The sequence below is a fragment of the Panthera pardus genome, unplaced genomic scaffold, assembly GCF_024362965.1.
Source record: "Panthera pardus isolate Hobbes unplaced genomic scaffold, ASM2436296v1 HiC_scaffold_12, whole genome shotgun sequence".
In the NCBI taxonomy this organism is placed as follows: Eukaryota; Metazoa; Chordata; class Mammalia; order Carnivora; family Felidae; genus Panthera; species Panthera pardus.
Genome location: NW_026526677.1, coordinates 105,074,476 through 105,095,975, shown reverse-complemented (window position 1 = coordinate 105,095,975; position 21,500 = coordinate 105,074,476). Strand labels below are relative to the sequence as shown.

Sequence of the window (21,500 nt, the reverse complement as noted above, 5' to 3'; positions counted from 1 at the left end):
ACTTCACCTCATGGTCAGTCGTTGTGGGAGGTCAGAAATTAGGTAGATGCTGCTACAGTAAAATAGGAGTTGCCTGCAAACATTTATCCCAGATAACCCACACCGGGGCTATTTTTCATTAATTGAGTCAGAAGTTTTGTCTGGAACCACAAGTGGAATGGGGGTGTTTTTGTAGAGTAAACTGTCTTTGTTTAAGCTAAATAATAGAATCACTTACTGATCAATGATTAATTGTAATTCTAAAACTTAATTTTTTATGGTGGGTGGCAGTCATTGAATTGGTTCTCAAAGGAAAATTTATTGCTAAATAATTTAGGGATTACGACTGAAAGGCTTGTTTGGTGATAGTCGCCCAAGTAAGTCCTGGTTATTGCTCTTGTGAATCAGCTGAAGGCAGCAGGAAAATGTCACTATTGGGGGCACTACCTCCTGCCTGGCAACATGATGAATTGCAGACTCACTAAGGCCTTTCATGCATTGTTATCCAGAGTTTGTTCAGATTTATTGTTGGAAATGAGGGCTGAAATCAAGGAAGGAGACAGAGGAACTGATATTCCTTGAACTCTGCCAAGGGTTTTACCTGTTTTCTCCTTAATTTACTCCTCACAACAGTCTACAAATCAGTGCCACATGTTACAAATGTAATACCTAAGGGCTAGAAAGGTTAAGTGACTTGTGAAATTTACACTCTTAGTAAGTAATGGAGACAGTCATTCTGACTATAATATCCCCAGAAGCCCCTAAATCATAATGCGGTGACTAAATGGATCTGCTGTATTTCCACATTAATTTTTTAAAACACAGAATATTCAAACACAAGACAGTTATCTGTTGCTGAATAGTATTTTATTAGCTTAATAATTTGGGCCTGCCCTTAGCATTAATAAGCTTCAGCACTAATCACAAGATTTTCATTCATTGGTGGGGACACTTTCTTGTTTTAAAAAATGCAGTCAGAGAAAGGGCATCTACTTCTTGGGGGCTGCGGTAACAGCAGGCTTCTCTTCACGAGTGATGGGAATGGTGCGCTCAGGGCCAGAGGCCTGCTTCCTTGGTCCATTCACAGTGAGGACCCCATCAGATGACAGGGATGAAGTAATGGCGAGAGGGTCCACATCAGCTGGGATCCGGTATTTCCTGTGGAACTCCCGGGAGATGAAACCATGTTCATCCTAATCCAAGAGAGGAAATGAGGGAATGAGGAAAAAGAGAGGTAAGAACAGGAAGTAGCACCAATTGCTGAGGACTCAGACATCCTTCTTCCCCTTAGGTGTGACCATACGCCTTTGCAACAAGAGAGGAAAACTTAACAGCTGTTCTGGCTGGGGCTGAGATAAAGTTGCCTAGGTGGTCACTCCTACCAAGGAGAGTCTGAGAAGTCAAAGGGCAAAACCTTGAAGGCTCTCCAAATTGAGGCATGGATATTTTTATGGGTATTTCCCAAAGGTTTAGATCAATGTTTGTTGGGCCTACAGGATCTAGAATATCATCCATATCATTGAAGATCTGAGTCCCTAAGGAAGCCCAAAAATTGTCCTGACTCTTCAGGAATGTCCCAGAATGTTCCAGACCAATAGGACTGCCGCTAAAAACAACAACAAGAGCAACAAAACTTCATCCAGGGAGACTATGACCCAAAGTTAAATCCCATAAGCAAAACTGAAACAGCCTGAGGACCTCAAACCTTACTGTCTGATGCACAAGTATCGGAGTTATCAACAATTGGTCAGCAGCTGCCACATTTAAAAACCCTCCCAGAAATTAATGAGAATCTGTTCCATATTCTAGGATTCTGCTAAACACTAGCTGATTCTAATCTTTATACCAGCATGTAGGCAGACAGGCTCTCAATTAAGTGATTTCCACACGGGCTGCAGGGTTTTAGCTGCTGAGTGTAGCTCTGAAACTTAGGCAAAGCAAGTTGTTGAGCATTTAGATGGGCTAAAGATGAGAGGATTCAGGAGCATATGAAAACAACATCCCAAAGTCAAGGGTCTTCAGGGTACCTGCAATTCATATAGTGACGTAAAGCAACCACATGTCCAACAAATGCTATTCCTAAATCAGTGGTCCTCAACTTTGAATGCACGCTAGAATTACCTAGGGAGCTTCCCCCCACCTTGCCCCTTTAAAAAATGTTGATGCCTGGTGCCCACCCCTAAAAATTTTGGTCTGTAATATGCCTAAGCACTGGAACTTTTTCATTCCCCTAGTGATTCTAAGGCGGCCAAAAACTACGGGCTTAAACGGGAAGTAAACATCCCATCTATCCCACCTAAGGCAATCAAATCAGAATGAACAACAAAGATCACTTCTCTGGCCCAAACAGCAACAGCAGGTCTGTCCCTGTCCCAGACCTTTCTGGCTTAAGACTGGAGGTTGCCAGACTCAGAGGCTGATGGCAGCATCTGGCATATAGTTTTCACTGAATGAATGAGAAGAGAAAGCAAGCTATGCACCTGGCGCTCTTCATGTTTGCCGTGCACCTCAATCACGTCTCCCAACACCTTGACCTTCAGTTCCTCTGGAGAGAAGTGCTTCACATCCAGGTTGACAGAGAATCTATCCTTCTCCAGACGCATCTAGAAATAGCAAGGGGGAGAAAAGATGGTAGGAATGTGGATTACACTAGTACGGTCTCATCATTCTGCAGACTTTATCCTCCTTTTTTTTTTTTTTTTTGACTAAAAAAAATCCCATTTTGAATAAACATGGCTCTCTGGTTCAGGGGAGTCACCACAGTGGTACCCAAGGCATAGCACATGGGCATCAGATCCTAACTTTATTTACAGGGACAGGAAAGAAGACAGGCCACCCAGGCCAATCAAAAGGATGGGTCTGGGCAAGGTTTCTGCTGCCTCTCTGACCCTGATGCCCGGCCTTGTCATTTGTCCATGAGACAAAGGCCCCTTCTTCTTGCTCAGACCTCTGCCAAGTTTCCCACCCACTCAATCTGGAATGTTCTCCTAGCCCTGATTGTCCTTCCAAAGCCCTTGCTCACTCAGCTCCTGTTTACTCATACTTGAATATTTTTAAACCAGTGTATTATCTGTGGCAGCTCTGTTAATCTTATCTGTTCACCCCATTCTCCCACCTTCTTAGGACAAGAGAGGAGGGGCCCCAAGAATTGGCCTATATTCTTTTCTCCTTAGGTATGGGCCCAGGTCAGTGCCCTGTCACAGCCCTGAGAAACCTGGGAAATCATAGACAAAGGAATTGAAAGGAAGAAAATAGTGGTTGCTGTCTCCAGCCCCATGCAGTGGAGATGAAACCCTCAGCATGAGGCAGGACTGTTTTCCTGATCTGAAGCTTGAAGTAATAAAATTTATCAGGAGTATGAGGGATTAGAAGAGGTGAGCAAAGGAGTCTGAAGGCAGATCTTTCCCTGGATCTTTATGAATCAAACCAGAAAGGGGCATCCTACTTAGAAGTTAGGGGATAGAGGGTGATTTTCACAGCACATGGAAAAAATGTAGTAAAGTAGGATACAGAAGAGCACCCGATACAAACAGACAACTGGGTGAAAGAACCAGTAACCCAGTCTTTCTTCCCTGGTGGACACACAAGTGACTAAGACACTTAGATGTAGCCAGATGTAGGCAAGGAGAAAAAGGAGAGCAGGTGGATAGGTTTCCAGGAGGTTCCAGGAAGAACTCTCCTGTCCTGGCAGAGGGAAACTTACCTCTGAGAGCCCAGTGTCAATCCAGCTGGGTGCCCGCAGGAATGAGGGTGGCCGGAGGTAGAAGGGGCTCAGGGAAGTAGAAGTTGGGAAGAGATCAGACTCCAACAGGTGCTCCCCGAAGAACTGGTCAAAGAGGCGGCTGGGGGAGTGGAAAGGAAAGAAGGGCCGTCGGATCCAGGGGTGGTGGATGGCGATGTCCATGGTGGCTAGGTGAGTGGAGGGGGTCAGCTGGCTGGTCAGCTCCTTCAGCCGCAGCAACAGCCAGCCCCTTATATACGCAGTCTTGTGAAGCTTCTGGAATGGTGATGTCAGGAGTTTTATTATCCCAGCTCACCGCCCGTTCATGGAGACTTGTGATCGGGGATTTGGCAGTGTGACACATACCCAGTACTCACTGAGCTAAGAAAAGAGAAATACAAACACGTCTGAGCTGGCCAGTGACTTGTGCTGGTCTTGTTTCACTAGCTTTCCGTCCACGCCCAATGGCGCCCCCCCCCCCCCCTTCTCTGGAGTTGGGTTGAAGTCAGGAATCCTAAGCAGGAGGGTGCTGTGCCCCTCCTCCTCCTCTGCAGCCTAGCATGCCAGGGGAATTGGGCCAGCGACTATCTTGGGCCTGGGCAGGAACTGGAATCTTCCTAGGCTGGGCCCCAGGGACATTAACTCTTTGTGGGTCCCTAGAGGAGAGCAGTGATCACCAACAAGTCAGTGCCAGGCATCTGTGTGGTGCCCGGGGTCTACCCGGGTTCAGGAAAGGACTCTGACATTGATCTGGGCAGGGGGACCCTTCCCTCCACCCCAAAGAAAAGGTGGAAAAGTTTCTTGCATCTCTCACCTTCCATAGCACACAGAACATTTAAACCAGGGGAGCTTTATGAAGAAGGGTGCAAGGTGCCTGGGAAGGAGGAGGAGAGGAGGCAATGTGGAAAATGTACAAACTGAGGGTTTCAGCGAGGCCTCTCCAGGGCCTCCCACACCAGCCTCCCCATCCCCAGCTGGCTGCCCAGCCAGAACCCCCAGCTGTCCCTTCGGGCAGCCTGTGACAGCTGAAGGGTGTGAGGCGGGGGGGGGGGGGGGGGGGGGGGGGGGGGGGGGGGGGAGCACGGGGGTCCAGGCGGGGCTGGTCGCACACTTGTCACTGGCGCTCAGGGCCCCGGTTCCCCGCCCCTCCCCCGCCCCAGGCTCGGCACTATTTTGGGTGGTGTAGACCCCGCCCCCACCCCCGACCGAGCCCCGGCTCTCCAGGCAGCTGGAGGGGTCGCTGCACCTCGGACCAGGGCCGCCGACGCCTCTGCAGCCATGTCAGGCCGCTCGGTGCCACATGCCCACCCGGCCACCACCGAGTACGAATTCGCCAACCCCAGCCGTCTGGGCGAGCAGCGCTTCGGAGAAGGTATGGCACAGACGCCACCCCCCTTGCTTCCCACCCCCACCTCCTGAAATTCTGGGCTGACCTCCCAATGGTACTGGCCTCCACCCCACTGCAGGCTTAACTGAACTCCTGGGGCGAGCCATCTCCCACCCCAAACTCCCCCTCCGTCCCCAGCCAAGCAGGGCTCGGTCCCCTTCCTACTGACCTCGGGGCAGACGCGGTGCCCGCAAGGCTCCCATGCCTGTCCCTGACCCCCTCGCTGTGCCTTCTGGTTCCCCTTCTGTCCACCCAGCCCCCTTTTGGTTTGCCCCCCTCCACCCCCCAGTCTCCTTCCCCATCTCAGTCCCCTCTTTCCAGTTGCTAATTCCCCACCCCCCCACCCCCACCCCCCGCCTCATTTTCCTACTTCTCCTGACTCCTCTCCTGCTCTCCCTGGTCCTCATCTCCTGATCTCCCCAGTTCACCCTTGTTCCCACCCCATTCTCCCTCATCCTGCCTCTTGCCTTCTTTCTCTGCCCCTCAGGCCTCCTGCCAGAAGAGATCCTGACCCCCACCCTCTACCACGGCTACTATGTGCGGCCCCGGGCCACCGCAGCTGGGGAGGGCAGCAGGGCAGGGGCCTCGGAGCTCAGGCTCAGTGAGGGTAAATTTCAGGCATTTCTGGATGTGAGCCACTTCACCCCAGATGAGGTGACTGTAAGGACTGTGGACAACCTGCTGGAGGTGTCTGCCAGGCACCCCCAGCGCCTGGACCGCCACGGCTTCGTGTCCCGAGAGTTCTGCCGCACCTATGTCCTGCCTGCTGACGTGGACCCCTGGCGGGTCCGCGCAGCTCTCTCCCACGATGGCATCCTTAACCTGGAGGCACCTCGGGGTGGCCGCCATTTGGACACGGAGGTCAACGAGGTCTACATCTCCCTGCTCCCTGCGCCTCCAGATCCAGAGGAAGAGGAGGAGGCAGGCAGAGTGGAGCCCTGAGTGCCCTGGAGCCAGCACCCAGTGAGCCCCTTTCCACCTCCCGCCGTGATAGGAGCAGCTGCCCACCGCCCCAGAGGTAGCAGCATCCTTGGGGGAAGGGAAAAGTGCATGGCCCACAATGTATGGTTTGGTCCCTTGAGACATGTCAAAGTGTTTGTTTAGTCCTGGGTGGAGCTGAATAAACCCCAATCCCAGGGCCTTGTCTGTGCTTCTCCCTATTCTGTGGCCTGGACGATGGGATGGGCAGGGAGGGAGGAGGTCACAGCCAGCTAGACAAAAAGCTCCTCAGTTAGATGTACCCAACGTCACAGCACCCTGAGCTCACACTTGGATGCTGAGATCATACCCGGAAGCTGACACTGGCTCCAGATCAAATTCCTAGCCATAATTTTCTCACAATGCAACAAAAGAGAGAGTGATCCTGGGAGGGAAAAGGGATATGCCATCCAAACAGCCCAGAGGGCACTGTCTGAGCTGGTGATTAGAGACACAAAAACAAGGGTCTCCAGCCTGTCTGGCCTGTGTTGGGTAGGGGTTGGGGAAATTGTTTGAGGCTGGGGAGCGTTGCCTAAAGCCCTGTTTTCCTGTAGTAAGGTCTGTCGGCTGAAAATGGTGTCTAATTCTGAGCGATGGAGTATGCCTATGCGGGGCACAGACACAGGAGCCTCTGCCACTCTCACCAAACCACAAAGTCTCTCCAACCTCCGCACAGGGGACACCTTTTGTTTCTAGTCTTGGAACATCCTAAAGAGAGGAATCACTGCATCACCCACCCAATCCGAGTCTAAATACAGGGGGTCTAGGATTACTTGTGTGGTGGTGATGGCCAGAGAACCTTCCTTTGGGCGCAGAGTCTTAATACGAGGGATATGCTATGTTCAGGAAAGCGTGCGTGCCTGACTTCTCAATTCCTCCTTGTAGTTCATTGCATGTGTGTGATTTGAGGAGTGTCCAGACGAGCTCTCCTGCCCCCAAAAATATGTTTTACCAGATTGTGGTGGTCACCTCAAATTTTTCCATTGAAGTGGTTGATTCTGAACTTTTTTAGGTTACAGACCCAGGTGAAAAATCTAGCAAAAGCAATAGATCCTGTTATCAGAAAAAATATACGTGCTCTCACATTTGCCCTACAATTTGAATAGGTTCACACAGCTCTTGAGATCCACTCATGTACCCCTTCGTAGGCATCTGTGAATTCCCAAGATAAGAACCCTCACTCAAAGAATTCAATTCTTGGTTAAAAGATTACCATCTATTAAAAATGAAAGCATGCATCAGAGAAAAAACTACTGATATATTCTTTTGTTCATCCATTCATTCAACGAGTATTTATCAACCCCCGGTAACATACTATGGAGGATGTACATTACAAACATAAAATTTAAAAACTATGCTCTTTTATTGTCTACTCTGGGGAAACTTACATCTAGTTGTGAAGAAAAGGAGATTAGAAAGGATTCTAATTGGACTTCAGCCAAAATGACTTTACAATGATCTATTCTGTAATTGTTATTTTTACGGGAGCTTTATTTAAAAGAAAGGCTTCCTGGGACACCTGGGTGGCTCAGTTGGTTGAGCATCCAACTTCGGCTCAGGTCACGATACCAAAGTTCATGAGTTCAAGCACTGCGTTGGGCTCTGTGCTGACAGCTCGGAGGCTGGAGATTGCTTTGGATTCTGTGTCTCCCTCTCTCTCTGCCCCTCCCCGACTCATGCTCTGTTTCTCTCTGTCTCAAAAATAAATAAACATTTAAAAAAATTATCAAAAAAATAAAATAAAAGAGAGGGTTCCTTAGCTAGAAAAAAAATTGAAATCTCTGATTCAGTCCAAATCCCCACACCATTCAAACTCTTTTATGACCATTAGTCAACTTCTTCCCGGACATTAAAAAAAAATTTTTTTTATTCATTTTTGAGACAGAGCATGAGCAGGGCAGGGGCAGAGAGAAAGGGGGGCGGGGCAGAGGATCCTAAGCTGGCTCTGCACTGACAGCAGAGAGTCCAATGTGGGACTTGAACTCATGTACTGAGAGATTGTGAACTGAGCCGAAGTCGGTCACTTAACCAACTAACTGAGTCACCCAGGCACCCCTCTCTGGGCATTTTAAGTGATGGGGAACTTTGTAAGTTCTTTCTCACAGTTCTTCATCAGAACTCTTTGGACATAATTCTAATAAATTCTTCCTTCTATTGGTCCAGAATCTTCATTTCAGTAACTTCTGCTTATTGGTGTGGTTGTGTCCAGAAAATCAATGTAATCCTTCTTTCACTTGGAAAGCCCCTTTCAGATATTTTAAAATAACTATCCCATCCTCTTAAAGTTTCTCTCTCCCAAGTAAACATGCCTAATTCTTTTAACTATATCTTACAAAACTTTTTTAGAAAGTTTATTTTTTTAAAAATGTTTGTTTGTTTGTTTATTTAAACCATCTCTACACCTAACATGGGGCTCAAACTCACAACCCCGAGATCAAGAGTCACGTGCTCCTCTGACTGAGGTGGCCAGGTACCCCTAGAACTTTCCAAACTATTTATCACCTAGACAACTTTCTCTAGAACACATTGCCTTTTGACAGTGTAACTTGGAATTCAACATGTGGATTAAAATTATTATTCTAGTCATGGACTGACTGATACAGACTTCAGTGGAATAATCAATTCCCTTGTTTATCACTGTAGACTTCTATTAATACTGCTTAAGGTAGATCAGGTTTTCTGGGTACCACAATACACTGTTGGTTCCTTTGCAGTTTCTGGTTATAAAATCTCTTTGATGTTCTCCTTAAAATTTTTCCTTTAAATTAGAGAGAGTGGCTGAAAAGGGACCAGGTTGTTGGAGGGCTTTGAGTGCCAGGCTAAGACGTTCAGACATCAGGATGAAAAGAATACTGTTGATGCTGGCGCATAGAAGGGCTTGCTAGGAAGAAGCATAGCCATGAAGTAAAATGCTAGTGCAATGATCCAGCACAAGATGATAAAGTGAGATGCTTTGCCATCTGACAATTAGCTGAGAAGAAGTGATAACAATAGGTAGGACTTACTGAAAGCTTCCCATGTGCCAGGCTGTGGACTAGAACTTTGTATACATTATCTCACGTAATCTTCACCCAATCCTCTAAAACTGTCACTCTCATTATGCTCCTTTCTCACAAGGAAACAGGATGGGGAGGAAGGAAATGCCCAGTGTACTCTCTGTGGAGTGCAGGGTTGAGTGGTGGGTCCTGAACATCCACAAGGGGCATACAAATAACAGGGCATCTGGGCAGTGTGGGGGTGGGAGCTCTGAAGACAAGCCTTATGGGTTTCGCAAATTCTCCCAGAGCCCACATTTTCTATGGAGGAATTTGCTCGACTGTACCCTGCTCTCTGGTGAGTGCAGAATGCTTCTAACTTTGGGTCATTGGAGGGAGAGTCTGAGTTGAGTTGGAAGCAGAGATTCTGTAGTTCTGTACTGAACATGAGGAAGTGAGTGGTCAAGATGTGCTGAGAGGCCATTCCAGTCATAGAACCATGTGATTTCTGACCAGAAAGGGGATTAGGTAATGAGTTTAGTCCTCCTCTCTTTCACCATCGTGGAAAAAAGTGATCTGCTCACATCAATTCCAAAAGCAAGGGAGGATATGAAAGGAACCCATTTCCCTAAATTAAAATTTCCTAGAGACTCCAGTATTCAAACCCAGATTCTGGACAGGGATAATAAGAAATTGATACTGATTACCTTGAAAGTAAAACTCCACTAAACCTGAGTAGTGCCGGGAAACACAAGGTAAGACCCTTGACTCCATTGTAGAGAATGTATTTCAATGACAGTGTGATGTAGTAGAGAAACATTTACTAAGGAAACCCAGAGCCCTTTGCCATCTCAGGTTTCTTTTCACTGAAGCTTGACGCTCAAAGTTATGGCTTCTTCAAAGCAGCTCCAAATCCCGAAGGTGAGATAGCTCTCACCTGGAGCCCACGTGTGTTCCTCTACCACTTGGCTGGTAACAGTCACCTGGGAATCATTCCAGCAGGTGGCTTCCAAAGTCCAACCTGCTAGGTTGAAATCTGACACTGATAGAGACTCCCCGGGAGCTCTTACTGAAAGCTAAACCAGGAACCAGGAAATGCACAAGCCTCTTTATGTAGAAAAACAGCTGGGCTCCCTCCGCGGCAACAGAGCACCATGGGAAACCGGCTTTGCTTCGGGGGACACTGGTGAGTAGGGGCAGGGGGTGGAGGGTAACGTCTCTGTTCGTGGACACGCAGGCCAAGAGAATAAGAGAAAGAGTGCAGCTAGTTCTCTATCAACCTCCCACAGCCACCTCCCTCTGCCTGGCACACCTCCCGGGTGCCAACACCAGAGCATTACCTCTTTCTGTGCTCACATCTTTCAGAGAACACAGCCAAGCCTGCTGACGGTAGAATGGGCCAGAGCAGGATGGGAATGGTGAATTGGCACGGTTTCTCTCTGTCCTTCTCTTCCTCTCCTTTCCTTTCTCTCCCTTCCCTTCTTCCCCAGATGATGATGATAATTAATTATAGCATTGGCGAGCTTGCTATGTTCCAGGCACTTTTCAAACAATCTCGTTTACTCTTCCCCACATTGCTATGAGGGGAGGTGGCCTTACTCCTCCTGTTTTTACAGCTGAGAAGCTGAGGTTCAGAGAAGTTGACTTGTCCCAAGTCACATGGCTAGTGAGCAAATAAATCAACATTCCAATCCAGGTCTGTCTGACTTCAGAGCCCAGACTTTTAACCACTACATAATTCTGCCCTCTCAAATCAAGGAAATCAACTTTGGAGAAATGTTTGTTTAAAGGGGTAGAAGTGGAGAGAAGGAGAATATCCATGAAATATTTGAATATAGCTTTCACACTCGTGTGACTTTCGGCAAATCCTGTAACTTCTCTTTTTCCTCATGTGTACAATATAGATAGCATGACCTATGTTGTTTAGATCATAGGTTTGAAGAGCAGAGGATATGTGAAAGCCTCACAGTAAATTATTCATAGTGTTTTTACTGTTCTTTCCCAGAGTTGTAACCACTCCAAACTCCCGGACCTGGTTTTATCCTGTTCACTGTTTTCTTAGCTATACATTCCAAGCCTGGGTCAGTCTTGAGGATGTCTTGCTTGTGAAAAAAAAAAAATCATCATTATATTTAGAAAAATAGATAAGGCACATTGAAAAGCACATATGATTTGGAATCTGTACATTGGATTCAAGTCCAGTTCTTATTACTCATTCATTTATCAAACAAATATTATATTGAATACCTATATATACCACGTATAATGACAGACGCAGAGGATGTAGCAATAATAGGAAATTTGGCCCCTCCCTCCTTGAGTAAGATACCAAAGTTCTAGGGCCTTAGTTGACCTCTCTGTAAGACGGAAACAATGATAAATTTCCCAGAATTTTATCAGGATTGGGAGGAAAAAATTCACTTTTTAAACTCTCAGATATCCCACAGACACAGGACATTTAGGAACATATAAGATTTTCTACAGAAAAGAGTGTAACAACTTCTTTCACTTCCTTTGTTCCAAGTTTTCATATTCTTCATTTTTGGTTAATTTTTCCTCTGATGGTGGTAATCATAGCAATCAGCTTTCACTGATGCTCATTATATGTCAGGCACTTAGCTGAGTATTTTACATTAATTATTATATGTAATTCTTATGACAATCCATGGGGTTTAGGTTCTGTTATTATCCTTATTAATAAGAAATGAAAGCCTGATTAAGCTAAAAACTTGCTGAAATTCACACAGCTAATCTGATAACATCAGTCTGGCGCTAGAGCCTGGCTAGAAACACTACCCCCCCCCCCCCCGATATTCTAACCAAAATATACTATTTTCCCCTTAAAATATTAGTAGATATTTTAAGTAGATAAATATTAGTAGATATTTTAAGTAGATAAATGTTGTTTCCCTCTGTTTCTCATTATCTCAATAAACTTACAGAAACTGATAGTATGACAACTAAAAAGATTTTTATTTTAAATTTATCATTATTATTATTATTATTATTTTCTGATTACAAAAGTAATACATTCACCACAGAAAATTTGGAAAGTATCAAAGAGCAGGAAATAAGAAGCAACCATAAATATACTAAATATATTTATAGCAATCATAAATGACAGAAACATTTTAGTATATTTCCATGTAATCCTTTTCTTTCTTTCTTTCTTTCTTTCTCTCTCTTTCTTTCTTTCTTTCTTTCTTTCTTTCTTTCTTTATTTCTTTCTTCCTTTTTTTGGTGCACCTCACAGTTACATTTATTCATGCCACAAAGGAAACCACACGTCCACAAGTGTGCAGCAATGCTCCATGTTCCCATCTAACAGTTTGCTGAGATTTACAGCCAGACTGAAGCTCCACCTGACGTGTACTCTAAAGTGGGTTAATGATAACCATGAGCAGGTGCGGGACTGGAAGCTTTCAAAGCTTTACTTCTTTTACCCTGGTCTTATAAACGATGAAGCCTATGCACCCCATTCCTACCCAAATATCCTGGTAAAACTGGGTATAGTAGGGCTTCGTGGGGACCCAAACATTTTTAACAAGAGATGGAAACATCTGGGCACAGGACCCCCTCCCGCTCCCGCTCAGCCCACCCCAACCTGCACAGTGACTCAGAAAGATCACCTCCATGCAATCCTTCTGAAATGTTTATGTGCATAGGTTTAATCCCAAAACATTATTATCTTTTTACTAACTTGACAACAATTAAGATTTTCCATGCTATTGGGTGTTCTTCCAACATCTTTCTTTTTTTTTTTTTTTTTTCAAATTTTTGAGAAAGAGGGAGACAGAGTGTGAGCAGAAGGGTGGGGGATGCAGACACACACACACACACACACACACACACACACACACACACACAGAATCCCAATGAGGGGCTTAAACCCCCAAACCACAAGATCACAACCTGAGCCATAGACACTTAACCAACTGAGTCACCCAGGCGCCCTCTTGCACATCTTTCTTAAGTGGATGTACAATGTTCCATTTATAGAAGATGCCATTTATGTAGTCTTTCCCGATGTTGGACATTTAGGGTATTTCCTATTTTTTGCAATTGTAAATAATGCTACAATGAGCATCCATATTTGCACCTAATTATTTCTTAGGATATGGAATTGCTACATCAGAGGATACACATTTTATGTTTAAGCCTCCTTATACTTCTTGTCAATTGCATTCTTGGAAAATTGAGTCATTTTTTTTCATACTACCAATACAGGAGAGTGCCCATTTAGTTTCCTGAATTCTGAGCTAAAAATAAAATCCTGTCAACTGTGAGTCTAACTGAATATTCCATTTAGGTTGTGTCCAGGCATTATATAGTATCCAAGTTGGGAAAAGGCTCCATTCACTAAAATTGGGTCACCCAAACCTGTGACTTTAAAATTTATATTCTCTTCATCCATTTAAGTAGAAGTAAGTAGGAGAACAGTAGCAACAAGGGGGAAAGAATTATAGGCTAAGATAAGGCTATGACCAGGCAGAGGTAAAAAATAAATTAATAACAAAAATATAAAAAAAAAAAAAAGAGGAAGAGCTGAAGTGGCAGAAGCAGAAAATAGAAGTAGAAAGACCTAGAAGTGGTTTCAGAGTTTTTTAATTCTGAACCACCTGTAAAGTTCAGATGGTGACTCTATCTGCTCTCAACTCAGCAAGCTGCATTAAAACCAAAAGCCACACCAAAACACAAAACTCTGTCAGAAGTGTGGGAAAATCCTGATTTTTCCACAGCAGTAAAATGGACATGATTTAGAAGCTTCCCTCTCTCTCTCTTTTTCTATTTAGTTAGCAAAAGAAGGAAATTTCATTAGGGAGACAGAGGTCAGAACAGATAGGGTTGGCGCTGGTGAGAGTTGGAAATGTACTAGCAAGAAAAAGCATCCGGAGTAAGCTTCAAACTATTCAGCCTATTTCCTCAGACAAGTGTTTTTCTCTGGCCATCAAACAGTTGACAATCACGTAGACACCCTGGCTCCACTAGAGACCCCAGGGGCTCAGAAATGAGGTCTGTCCTGCAGCAAGGGCAGGGGAGCTGAGTCACTCACCAAATTCAGAGCTCCCTGTGCTGTGGATGTTAAAGGTTAAATATCTCTCACTTTCTCTGTTAATTAAAGACAAGGACATGGAAACAGGGAGGGAGATTGCCTGTTAGAAAAGGGCTTGGAGGGGTCCTAACTAGTTAACCCTGGTTGTGGCAGCTTCTGTGACTCCCAGAATGGGAACCCTATGTTAGCAGAGACTGTGGAACAAGAAAAATAATAAAACACTGAGTGCTGTAGCAAGAGGGTCTCTGAATCCAGGAATATCCCATTTTTTGGCAGGTTTCCCTTACCCTCTGCTGGGATTAGCCTGTTAGACAATCCCAGAATAGCCCTCAACCCAGCTATATCCCTGGCGTGTTGTGCCTGATTGCCTGCGGCTGTATTTTGGGTTTGGTTATGTCAGTTGTACCACTCCACCTTCCAGAACCATCCTTGTGGGAGAGATGTGGTACCCTTGATAAACACTTTCTGGCTGGCTCAGGGTGAATCGTTGTTAGAGGGAAGTGAGGGAAGGTCATCCCAAAATGTTAAGGAGGCACAGAACAAATGATAAAGGTGGGAAGAGAGAGGCCAGGACTCTCACACGTGGGTGATCTGTGTTTCACTTCACAGGAGCTGCCCATCAACTTCCCAGAGGAAAAAGAAAATGGGTAACTGGGCTTTGGGGGCGGGGGCTTGGAGTGGTCAAATGAGAGAAGAGAAAGTACTAGAACCAGTGTTTTTGGAAAGGGCATAAGAATGAAAAGGAGGAGTATCCCTTGGAAGGGATAAAGGGAGACAGTACACCAGAGAAAATCTTTTGGTTACTGGGTCCCAGATCAGCGCTGAGATTCTGGGTCTCATTCTTTCTATTATCTTAGAGTGGCAAGCTTGGTTGTTCATTCTTTCATTCACCCAGCAAAAATTAACTGAACACTTACAGTGTATAGGAGGTGCTCTGCTGGGTCCCAAGGAGGCAGAGGAGCACAAGAAGAGCTGAAAATCAAGTCTGAGAGACTTGTTTACACATAAACGAGAACTGCAATGTAGTCTACTAGTGCTGTAACAGACTCATACTCACACCATGGGAGGATGAGGGAAAACACCAATGTCGAAGGAATAATAGCAAATTCTCAGGCTGGAGGAGGAGCAGAGGAAAGGGTATTTCAGGCAGTGCAATCATCTCATGTAGAAGGAAGGTAGGAAGGAAGGAAAGGAGAAGGGGAGGGAGGAAGGAGAAAGAGACTGACTTGATTGAAAGTGACCAACTGTTGGGTGTAGCTGAGCACTCACACTTTGCACTCTAATAGTCTGTGTGATTATCTGTCTCCTCCAGCAGACAGTAAGCTCCCTGAGGCAGAGAAAATAGCCTGCTCCTCCTTCAATGCCCAGAATGGGTCACAGAGCCCAGCATATAACAGGCTCTCAGCATATGTTTGTTGAACTGTGTTAGGGGTGGGTGAAAACTGAGGATGGAAGATATCAGTGGCAGAGTGTGAAAGGAGTTTGGATGTGGGGATGGTAGCAGTGAAAGGGGTGAACCCAGAGGCAGGGGGATTAGTTAGAAGCCCACTGTAATAGTTTAACAGACATTCAAAGAGGGCAAGCTCAGGCAGCTCAAGAGATAATGGATTTAAGGTGGATTTCTGCCTCTCAGAAAGCCAAGCAAGACGGACATTGAAGCAGCAGCAGCAGCAGCAGAATGGCACCAAGGTAATGACAGGCCCCCGTCCCTTCCAGGGGGCTGTTCAGATATAGGATCCGAGGTTCCCGCTTTTTCACCCTGGGATGCATCTGGTCATCTTGAACCAGAACTTGCTGGTTCTGCCCTACAAAGGAGCAGAGCGAGGGGACATCAGTATAGCTGACCCTGCTTTGCAGATGAGGGGCAAAAGCAAGCCAAGTACCTCCCTTAATGCTGTCAATTTCTTGCAGGCCCATGACACAACAGGACGTATGTATGAGCAGGTGTTAGAGAAGCCTGCGTCTCAGGAGAGGAGTCGAGGCCTTAGTGTGAAGGAGAACAGCTTACATTATGCAGACATTCAAGTGTACAGCTGTACCCAGCCACGCTCTGCTCTGGAAGTGAAGCATCTTCAGTCAGAAAATGCTACAGAATACGCAACCCTTCGCTTCCCCCAGGCCACGCCCCGCTACGACAGCAAGAACGGCACCCTGGTGTGAGCCTTGGGGAGGAAGGGCCTGTTTCCGTCATTTCGCCACTACTCCTGTGGGGAGACTCTGCTTTGGGGAATTGGCTGGTGGCCCAGAGATGGCTGCCACGTTTTCAACTTAACTCCAGAACCCCAGTGAGAGTCCCCCATTCTTGCTCTCTCCTCTAGGCCTACCTTTAATTTGCCACCGCGAGCTTGGAGTTGTTTTCGGGCTGGTTAGGGGCGGATGGAGTTCCACAAAAGGAGGGACCAGGAGGAGCATGCCAAAATTTTTTTGACCCCTACCTTTGCTCTTGCTTTCAAGAAAAGTGAAGGAAGAACAGGTTACCTCAGCACTTAAGTTGATTTTGTTAGGCTTAATTTAATGGTGTCTCTTTTATACACCTTAAATCTAAAGCTGAAGAAGAAGTGCTCTGGAAAAGCATTCTGAGTTCTCATACCAGCCCCCAGGGCTGGCTTGGGCAATTCCCTCAATGGTTGGGTCAAAGGTCTCAGAACCTAAAAAAGACAAACGAGGGCAGGGGTGAGGCGTGGAGGAAGCAATTCCCTGACCACCGGTTACACGTGTTTCAAGTCACTGACAGCACTGCATGACCCGGAAACTCCCTTTGGCTGGACCGTAGGCTCTCGCAGGTGCAAAGTCTCTGGGATCAATAAATCGCATAAGGAACATGCCTGGTGCGTGTTGCGGGGTGGGGGTCCGCGGGCTCTACGTAAGTGCAGCAGGTCTCGCTTAGCCTAAGGGCGGCGGGGAAATCCAGACCCTTCGCGCCCTACTCCACAGGCCTTGGCTGAGCCCGAGCTGGGATGAGGTTTGCACGCCCAGGAGGCGGGCTCTCATCTGCGGAAGGGGGGCGCTCCCTGGGCGGGATCCTGGCAGTCAGGAGGCGGGGCTGGTTCGGGCCGCAGGAGGCCGGTCCGGAAGGCAGGGGGCGGGGTCAAGACCCGCCGGGGGTTGTGGTCGGGGACGTTAGGAGGCGGGGCCGGACAGGCAGGGGGCGGGGCCCAGGTAAGCTGGGGCTGGCTCGCGCTGGCCGGTGGTGGGCGGGGCCAGGTCGGGCCCGGCCTCCGCGTCACCATGGCAGCGGGAACGCGGCGGCGGCGGCCCTGCAGCTGCAGGAGGCCGTGCTCAGAAGGGCTGGGGACAGAGATGTTGAACCAGACGGACCGATGAGTTAAGAGGTAGGTGGTAAAAGGTGGGAGGTGCCTGGGAAATAGAATTACCACTGGTTGAGCTTCCAGATCAGAAATGGGGACACACGGAGGCGTGAGATGGAGGCGGCTGGGGGAGGGGGGGGGCGTTGAGGAGAAGGAGGCGGAAGTTTCAGGTTCTGAACAGCTCTAAGCCTTACAGGTTCTTAGGATGCCGTTCCTGATTCAGACTTTCAGAGCTTGGAGACCCGAGTAGTAATGCAAATCCCCTTTCAGTCTGTACGCCATCCTGCCCAAATACCAATGCCCTTCAGTTTATCCCCGAGAGGGATGATTCCTTGAGACTGACACAGTACTGAGAATGGAATCACAGCACGAGAGAGTTGTTAAATAATAGTACCAACTTCGTAGAATGTTTGTAGTTAAAAAGCACTTGGAACAGTACATAGTATGTAATCAAATATCGGCTGCCATTATCATCAGTATCATCATTTTCCCACCCTGTTCTCTGGCACAGACCTAGTGCAAGTGGATTCAGAAGAAGTGACTAGAAAACTCCATCACTAATTGGCAGAGCAACTCCCTAGCCTGCTACTATTAACTGGGGGGCAATAAAGTGAACTTTATTTCCAACGGTAACTTACCATGACGGTCAAATGTGACAATGTAGGTGATAAGACTTTGTAAACTTAAAGTACTACGTAAAACATTTCTGCCTTAAAATATAAATGCGGCCTTTCTACGTTAAAACGGAATTCCTGAGGGTGAATAGAAGTGCATGGCAGAAGCTGAGCTCCCAGTGTTTGTCCTGATTGTCTTCAGAATCCTTCCTATGATCGTTGACTGATAAACATAGGGAGGAGGGAAAATGCATCCTTGCTTGACTGATAGGGAAGCATTGCTCTTTACTTTATTACTAGTAAGCCTAAGTGGGTAGTTTTTAAAATGCCCTTGGGATAGCCCTGTTGTGATTACAGTATCTTTGGCTGGATTTCTTACTAATCAGGGTACTATTTCTGAAACTTCTAGATGGCATATGTTGGTAGATTTGGAGCAGGAGCTTGACCCTAATAGATTGGTTTATCTTTGGAATGTTTTTTTCCTGTTCTGTATTTTTGCACATTCTCCCTCTTCCTATTTTAAGGTGGCCCTGATCCGGCTTTTCTAGGCACTCTGAAGATGGGGACTCAAGTGGTTAGGAGACTCTGTAACTCCCTGCTGCCCACAGAGCCCTCTGTAAGTTTCTGGTGTACTGTTGAAAGGAGTGTGATGACATTAATGGAATTTTAGTACAGTTCTACAACTGGGGTTTCTCCATCAGGACTCAGATCCTGGAACAAAATTGTCATATATTTGCTTTCTTCTCTTGCTACCCCCTTCTTGTGGAAATTCTAGCTCCCTTGATTCATTACTAATAAAATCAGGAAGATTTTATTGAAAATTATAGCAATTAATCAGAATATATGCATTGTTTAAAAGATTTAAATGTTTGTTATAGAAATAATTCATGACAATTATAGAGCATTTAAGAAATATTGCAAACCATGATTTAAAAAAAAAACAATAATGCTTCCATCCAGAAGCCCTCAATGTTAATATTTTAGAATGTAGAATTTTCTTCTAGCCTTTTTATATGTATATTACTTACATATTTAAGATTAAATTATGCACACGCTTTTTGACTTTTGCTTTTTTTAACTTAATGTTTGTTAATATGAAATTGTTAAAATATTTGTTTTAGTAGGTCTACAAATGTTTGGTAAACATTATAATGATTCTAATTTTCTTGACCATTTTTCTGTTTGTTGGACTTTTAGGTTCTCCTCACCCATTGTAAATAATGAATTGATTTCCTCAGTTAAGACTTCTTTTCCTTAGGGATGAGTTCCAGAAGTAGAATCCCTACCTCAAAGAATGTGAACATTTTAAGTAATAAGTTACCTTTTAAAGGAAGAATCCTGGTGTCAAATTATATATACATCCTCCAGAAAGCAGAGGGTCATCAGCTGAGAGATAGAAGGCTTCTTGGTAGAAATCTGGCTACCTCTTGTAATGAGATCTTAGGTCCTGAAGAAAGATGATTTCATCATAGTTATGAACCCTAACATATTATGAATGTCAGTCCAGAGGTATGGGGGCTTGTAGTGTTTACACAGTAGAGAAATTCAAGGATTACTTTCAAAATATCCACCAGATGTCGCTAGTCTTAATCTAATTTTTACCCACAGGATTACTAGCAGATAACTTTTGAAACATGAATTTAAAAAATTCATGTAGAATATATTTGCATGTCTGCTTAAGTACAGTTTATATTAAGCACTAGCATCTGGTGATTACTTTGGCAACATCCTACTCGTCTCTTACCATTCTGTCTCTTTTTTCCTTTTTCTACCCACTCAGTCTGTCACACTCACCCTGTACACTCTGTCCCCACATACTAATATTGGATTCTCAGTTTTAGTAGTCGTCCTTTTACTATTCTTTTTTTCAGTCTTGTTTCTTGCCTCTATGTGTATTCATGTATTTATGTGTAACTGTGAGTTCCTGAATTTTTGTCTAAAAGAATAGAACGTGGCATATAATGACATATAACAGATCCTCAACATATATCTAGTGAATGTTTAATGAAAAAAATGCATTGATGAAGGAGAAGAAAATATAGGAGGATACCAGGAATTATTTATATTTGTCTTGGAAATACACTGAAAGAGACAAAGATTCACACTTATTTTTTTTAAATAAATTTATAAATTTATTTATTTATTTTTGATAGAGAGCTCAAGTGAGCAAGAGGCAGAGAGAGAGAGAATCCCATGAGGTGCAGAGAGAGGGACAGAGAAAGAGTACGAGCCCAGAGTGGGGCCTGATGCTTAATGGACTGAGCCACCCAGGCACCCTAATTCACACTTCTAAATTATAATTAAGTGCTAAGTGCTATAATACAGAACATGCTATTGATGTGATTTGAAGTCTGGGTCCGAGAGCAACGGTTAAGAAAGAATTCTTGAGACATTTTTGGTGCCAAAAATGTGTTTTTATTATAGCACAGGGAGAGGACCCTTGAGCAGAAAGAGCTGCCCCGTAATTGTGAGGTGCGACAGATTATATATTTTTAAGTTTGTGGAGGGAACAGGGGGGAGTATAGATAGCATAGTTTCCAAGGAATTTCTGTATGCTGAAAGCAGGGACTACAGGACCTTGGAGATCTGGCTGTTGTCAAGATGAAGTTGCTTTTAGTCTCTAATAAAATATCAACATTAAGGCAGCCATCAGTTCCTTGATGAATGTCATGCTCTGCATGCCTCAGATATTTATCAGTGGGCTGCAAGTTGTGAGATTTATTTAGTTAAATTTTCTTGCTTTTGTTCTCATCATGATGACTTTTGAATTATATAGACTTTTAAAAAATGCTTATTTATTTTTGAGCGAGAGAGTGTGAGTGGGGTAGGGGCAGTTAGAGAGAGGGACAGAGGATCTAAAGTGGGCTCCACAGTGACAACAGTGATCCCCATGTGGGGCTCAAACACACGAACCATGACATCATGACCAGAGCCGAAGTTGGACACTCAACTGACTGAGCCACCCAGGCACCCATGACCTTTGCATTATAAAAAGAGGAATATTGATTTATTGAGTATCTACTTATGTGCCAGGAAATATTTTTGGTTCTAGAGATAAACCAGTAACAAAACATAACAAAATTCCCTGCTTTCATGGACCTTATATTCTGGGCAGGGAGAGACTGACAATAACCAAATGAGCAAATAAATATAGACTATAGAGGACAGTGATGAATACTAGGAAGAAAAATAAAAATAAATCAGGCAAAAGAGGTTTGGGAGTGCCTGGGTGAGGGAGTGTTGTCATTTTAAATAGAGTGGTCAGAGAAGGCCAAAGAGATAAAGTGATATTTGAGCAGAAACCTGAAAAAAAGAACAAGAATGAACCATGGGTTATCTGGGGCGTGAGGGTTCCAGACTGATTAAAATCAGATCCATCTTGATTAAGAAAAACCAAAGGTAGTCACAGGAGTTTCATGAGGAAGCAGAACTTGAGGTAGGCATAATAAGGATTTGAGTAGCAGAAGCGTGGGACATTCTAGACA

General features: G+C 45.2%; 4 protein-coding genes and 1 pseudogene across 6 annotated transcripts in view; 3 read left to right on the top strand and 2 right to left on the bottom strand.

Annotated features, from left to right (window-relative positions):
* Window positions 1-824: 824 nt before the first annotated feature.
* Window positions 825-4,049, bottom strand: CRYAB (crystallin alpha B). The gene is made up of 3 exons (XM_019469186.2): window positions 3,683-4,049; window positions 2,460-2,582; window positions 825-1,172 (listed from the first exon to the last, which is right to left on the bottom strand). The coding sequence occupies exons 1-3, from the start codon at window positions 3,881-3,883 to the stop codon at window positions 969-971; spliced, it is 528 nt and encodes a 175-aa protein (XP_019324731.1). The 5' UTR covers window positions 3,884-4,049; the 3' UTR covers window positions 825-968.
* A 771-nt stretch (window positions 4,050-4,820) lies between these two features.
* On the top strand, window positions 4,821-6,227 carry HSPB2 (heat shock protein family B (small) member 2). Its single transcript, XM_019469185.2, has 2 exons — window positions 4,821-5,072; window positions 5,575-6,227. Exons 1-2 carry the CDS (start codon window positions 4,979-4,981, stop codon window positions 6,027-6,029), a joined length of 549 nt encoding a protein of 182 aa, XP_019324730.1. The 5' UTR covers window positions 4,821-4,978; the 3' UTR covers window positions 6,030-6,227.
* Window positions 6,228-9,959: 3,732 nt separating this feature from the next.
* CUNH11orf52 (chromosome unknown C11orf52 homolog) lies at window positions 9,960-16,917 on the top strand. Of its 2 annotated transcripts, XM_019469189.2 has the most exons (4): window positions 10,020-10,226; window positions 14,703-14,740; window positions 15,727-15,782; window positions 16,005-16,917. In XM_019469189.2, the coding sequence occupies exons 1-4, from the start codon at window positions 10,195-10,197 to the stop codon at window positions 16,251-16,253; spliced, it is 375 nt and encodes a 124-aa protein (XP_019324734.2). In that variant the 5' UTR covers window positions 10,020-10,194; the 3' UTR covers window positions 16,254-16,917. The 2 variants fall into 2 exon arrangements, with proteins under 2 accessions (XP_019324733.2, XP_019324734.2); XM_019469188.2 differs by lacking the exon at window positions 14,703-14,740 and having other exon boundaries at window positions 9,960-10,226.
* Window positions 12,304-12,765, bottom strand: LOC109278663 (ATP synthase subunit ATP5MJ, mitochondrial-like; annotated as a pseudogene).
* A 384-nt stretch (window positions 16,918-17,301) lies between the features above and the next one.
* DIXDC1 (DIX domain containing 1) overlaps window positions 17,302-21,500 on the top strand; it is a 72,869-nt gene continuing 68,670 nt past the window's right edge. Inside the window, exons 1-2 of one of the 2 annotated variants that reach the window (XM_019469149.2) lie at window positions 17,302-17,425; window positions 18,540-18,631. In XM_019469149.2, the coding sequence (XP_019324694.1) occupies window positions 18,575-18,631 (57 nt within the window). In that variant the 5' untranslated portion in view covers window positions 17,302-17,425; window positions 18,540-18,574. The remainder of the gene's footprint in view (window positions 17,426-18,539; window positions 18,632-21,500) is intronic. The other variant, XM_019469155.2, reaches the window with a different exon arrangement.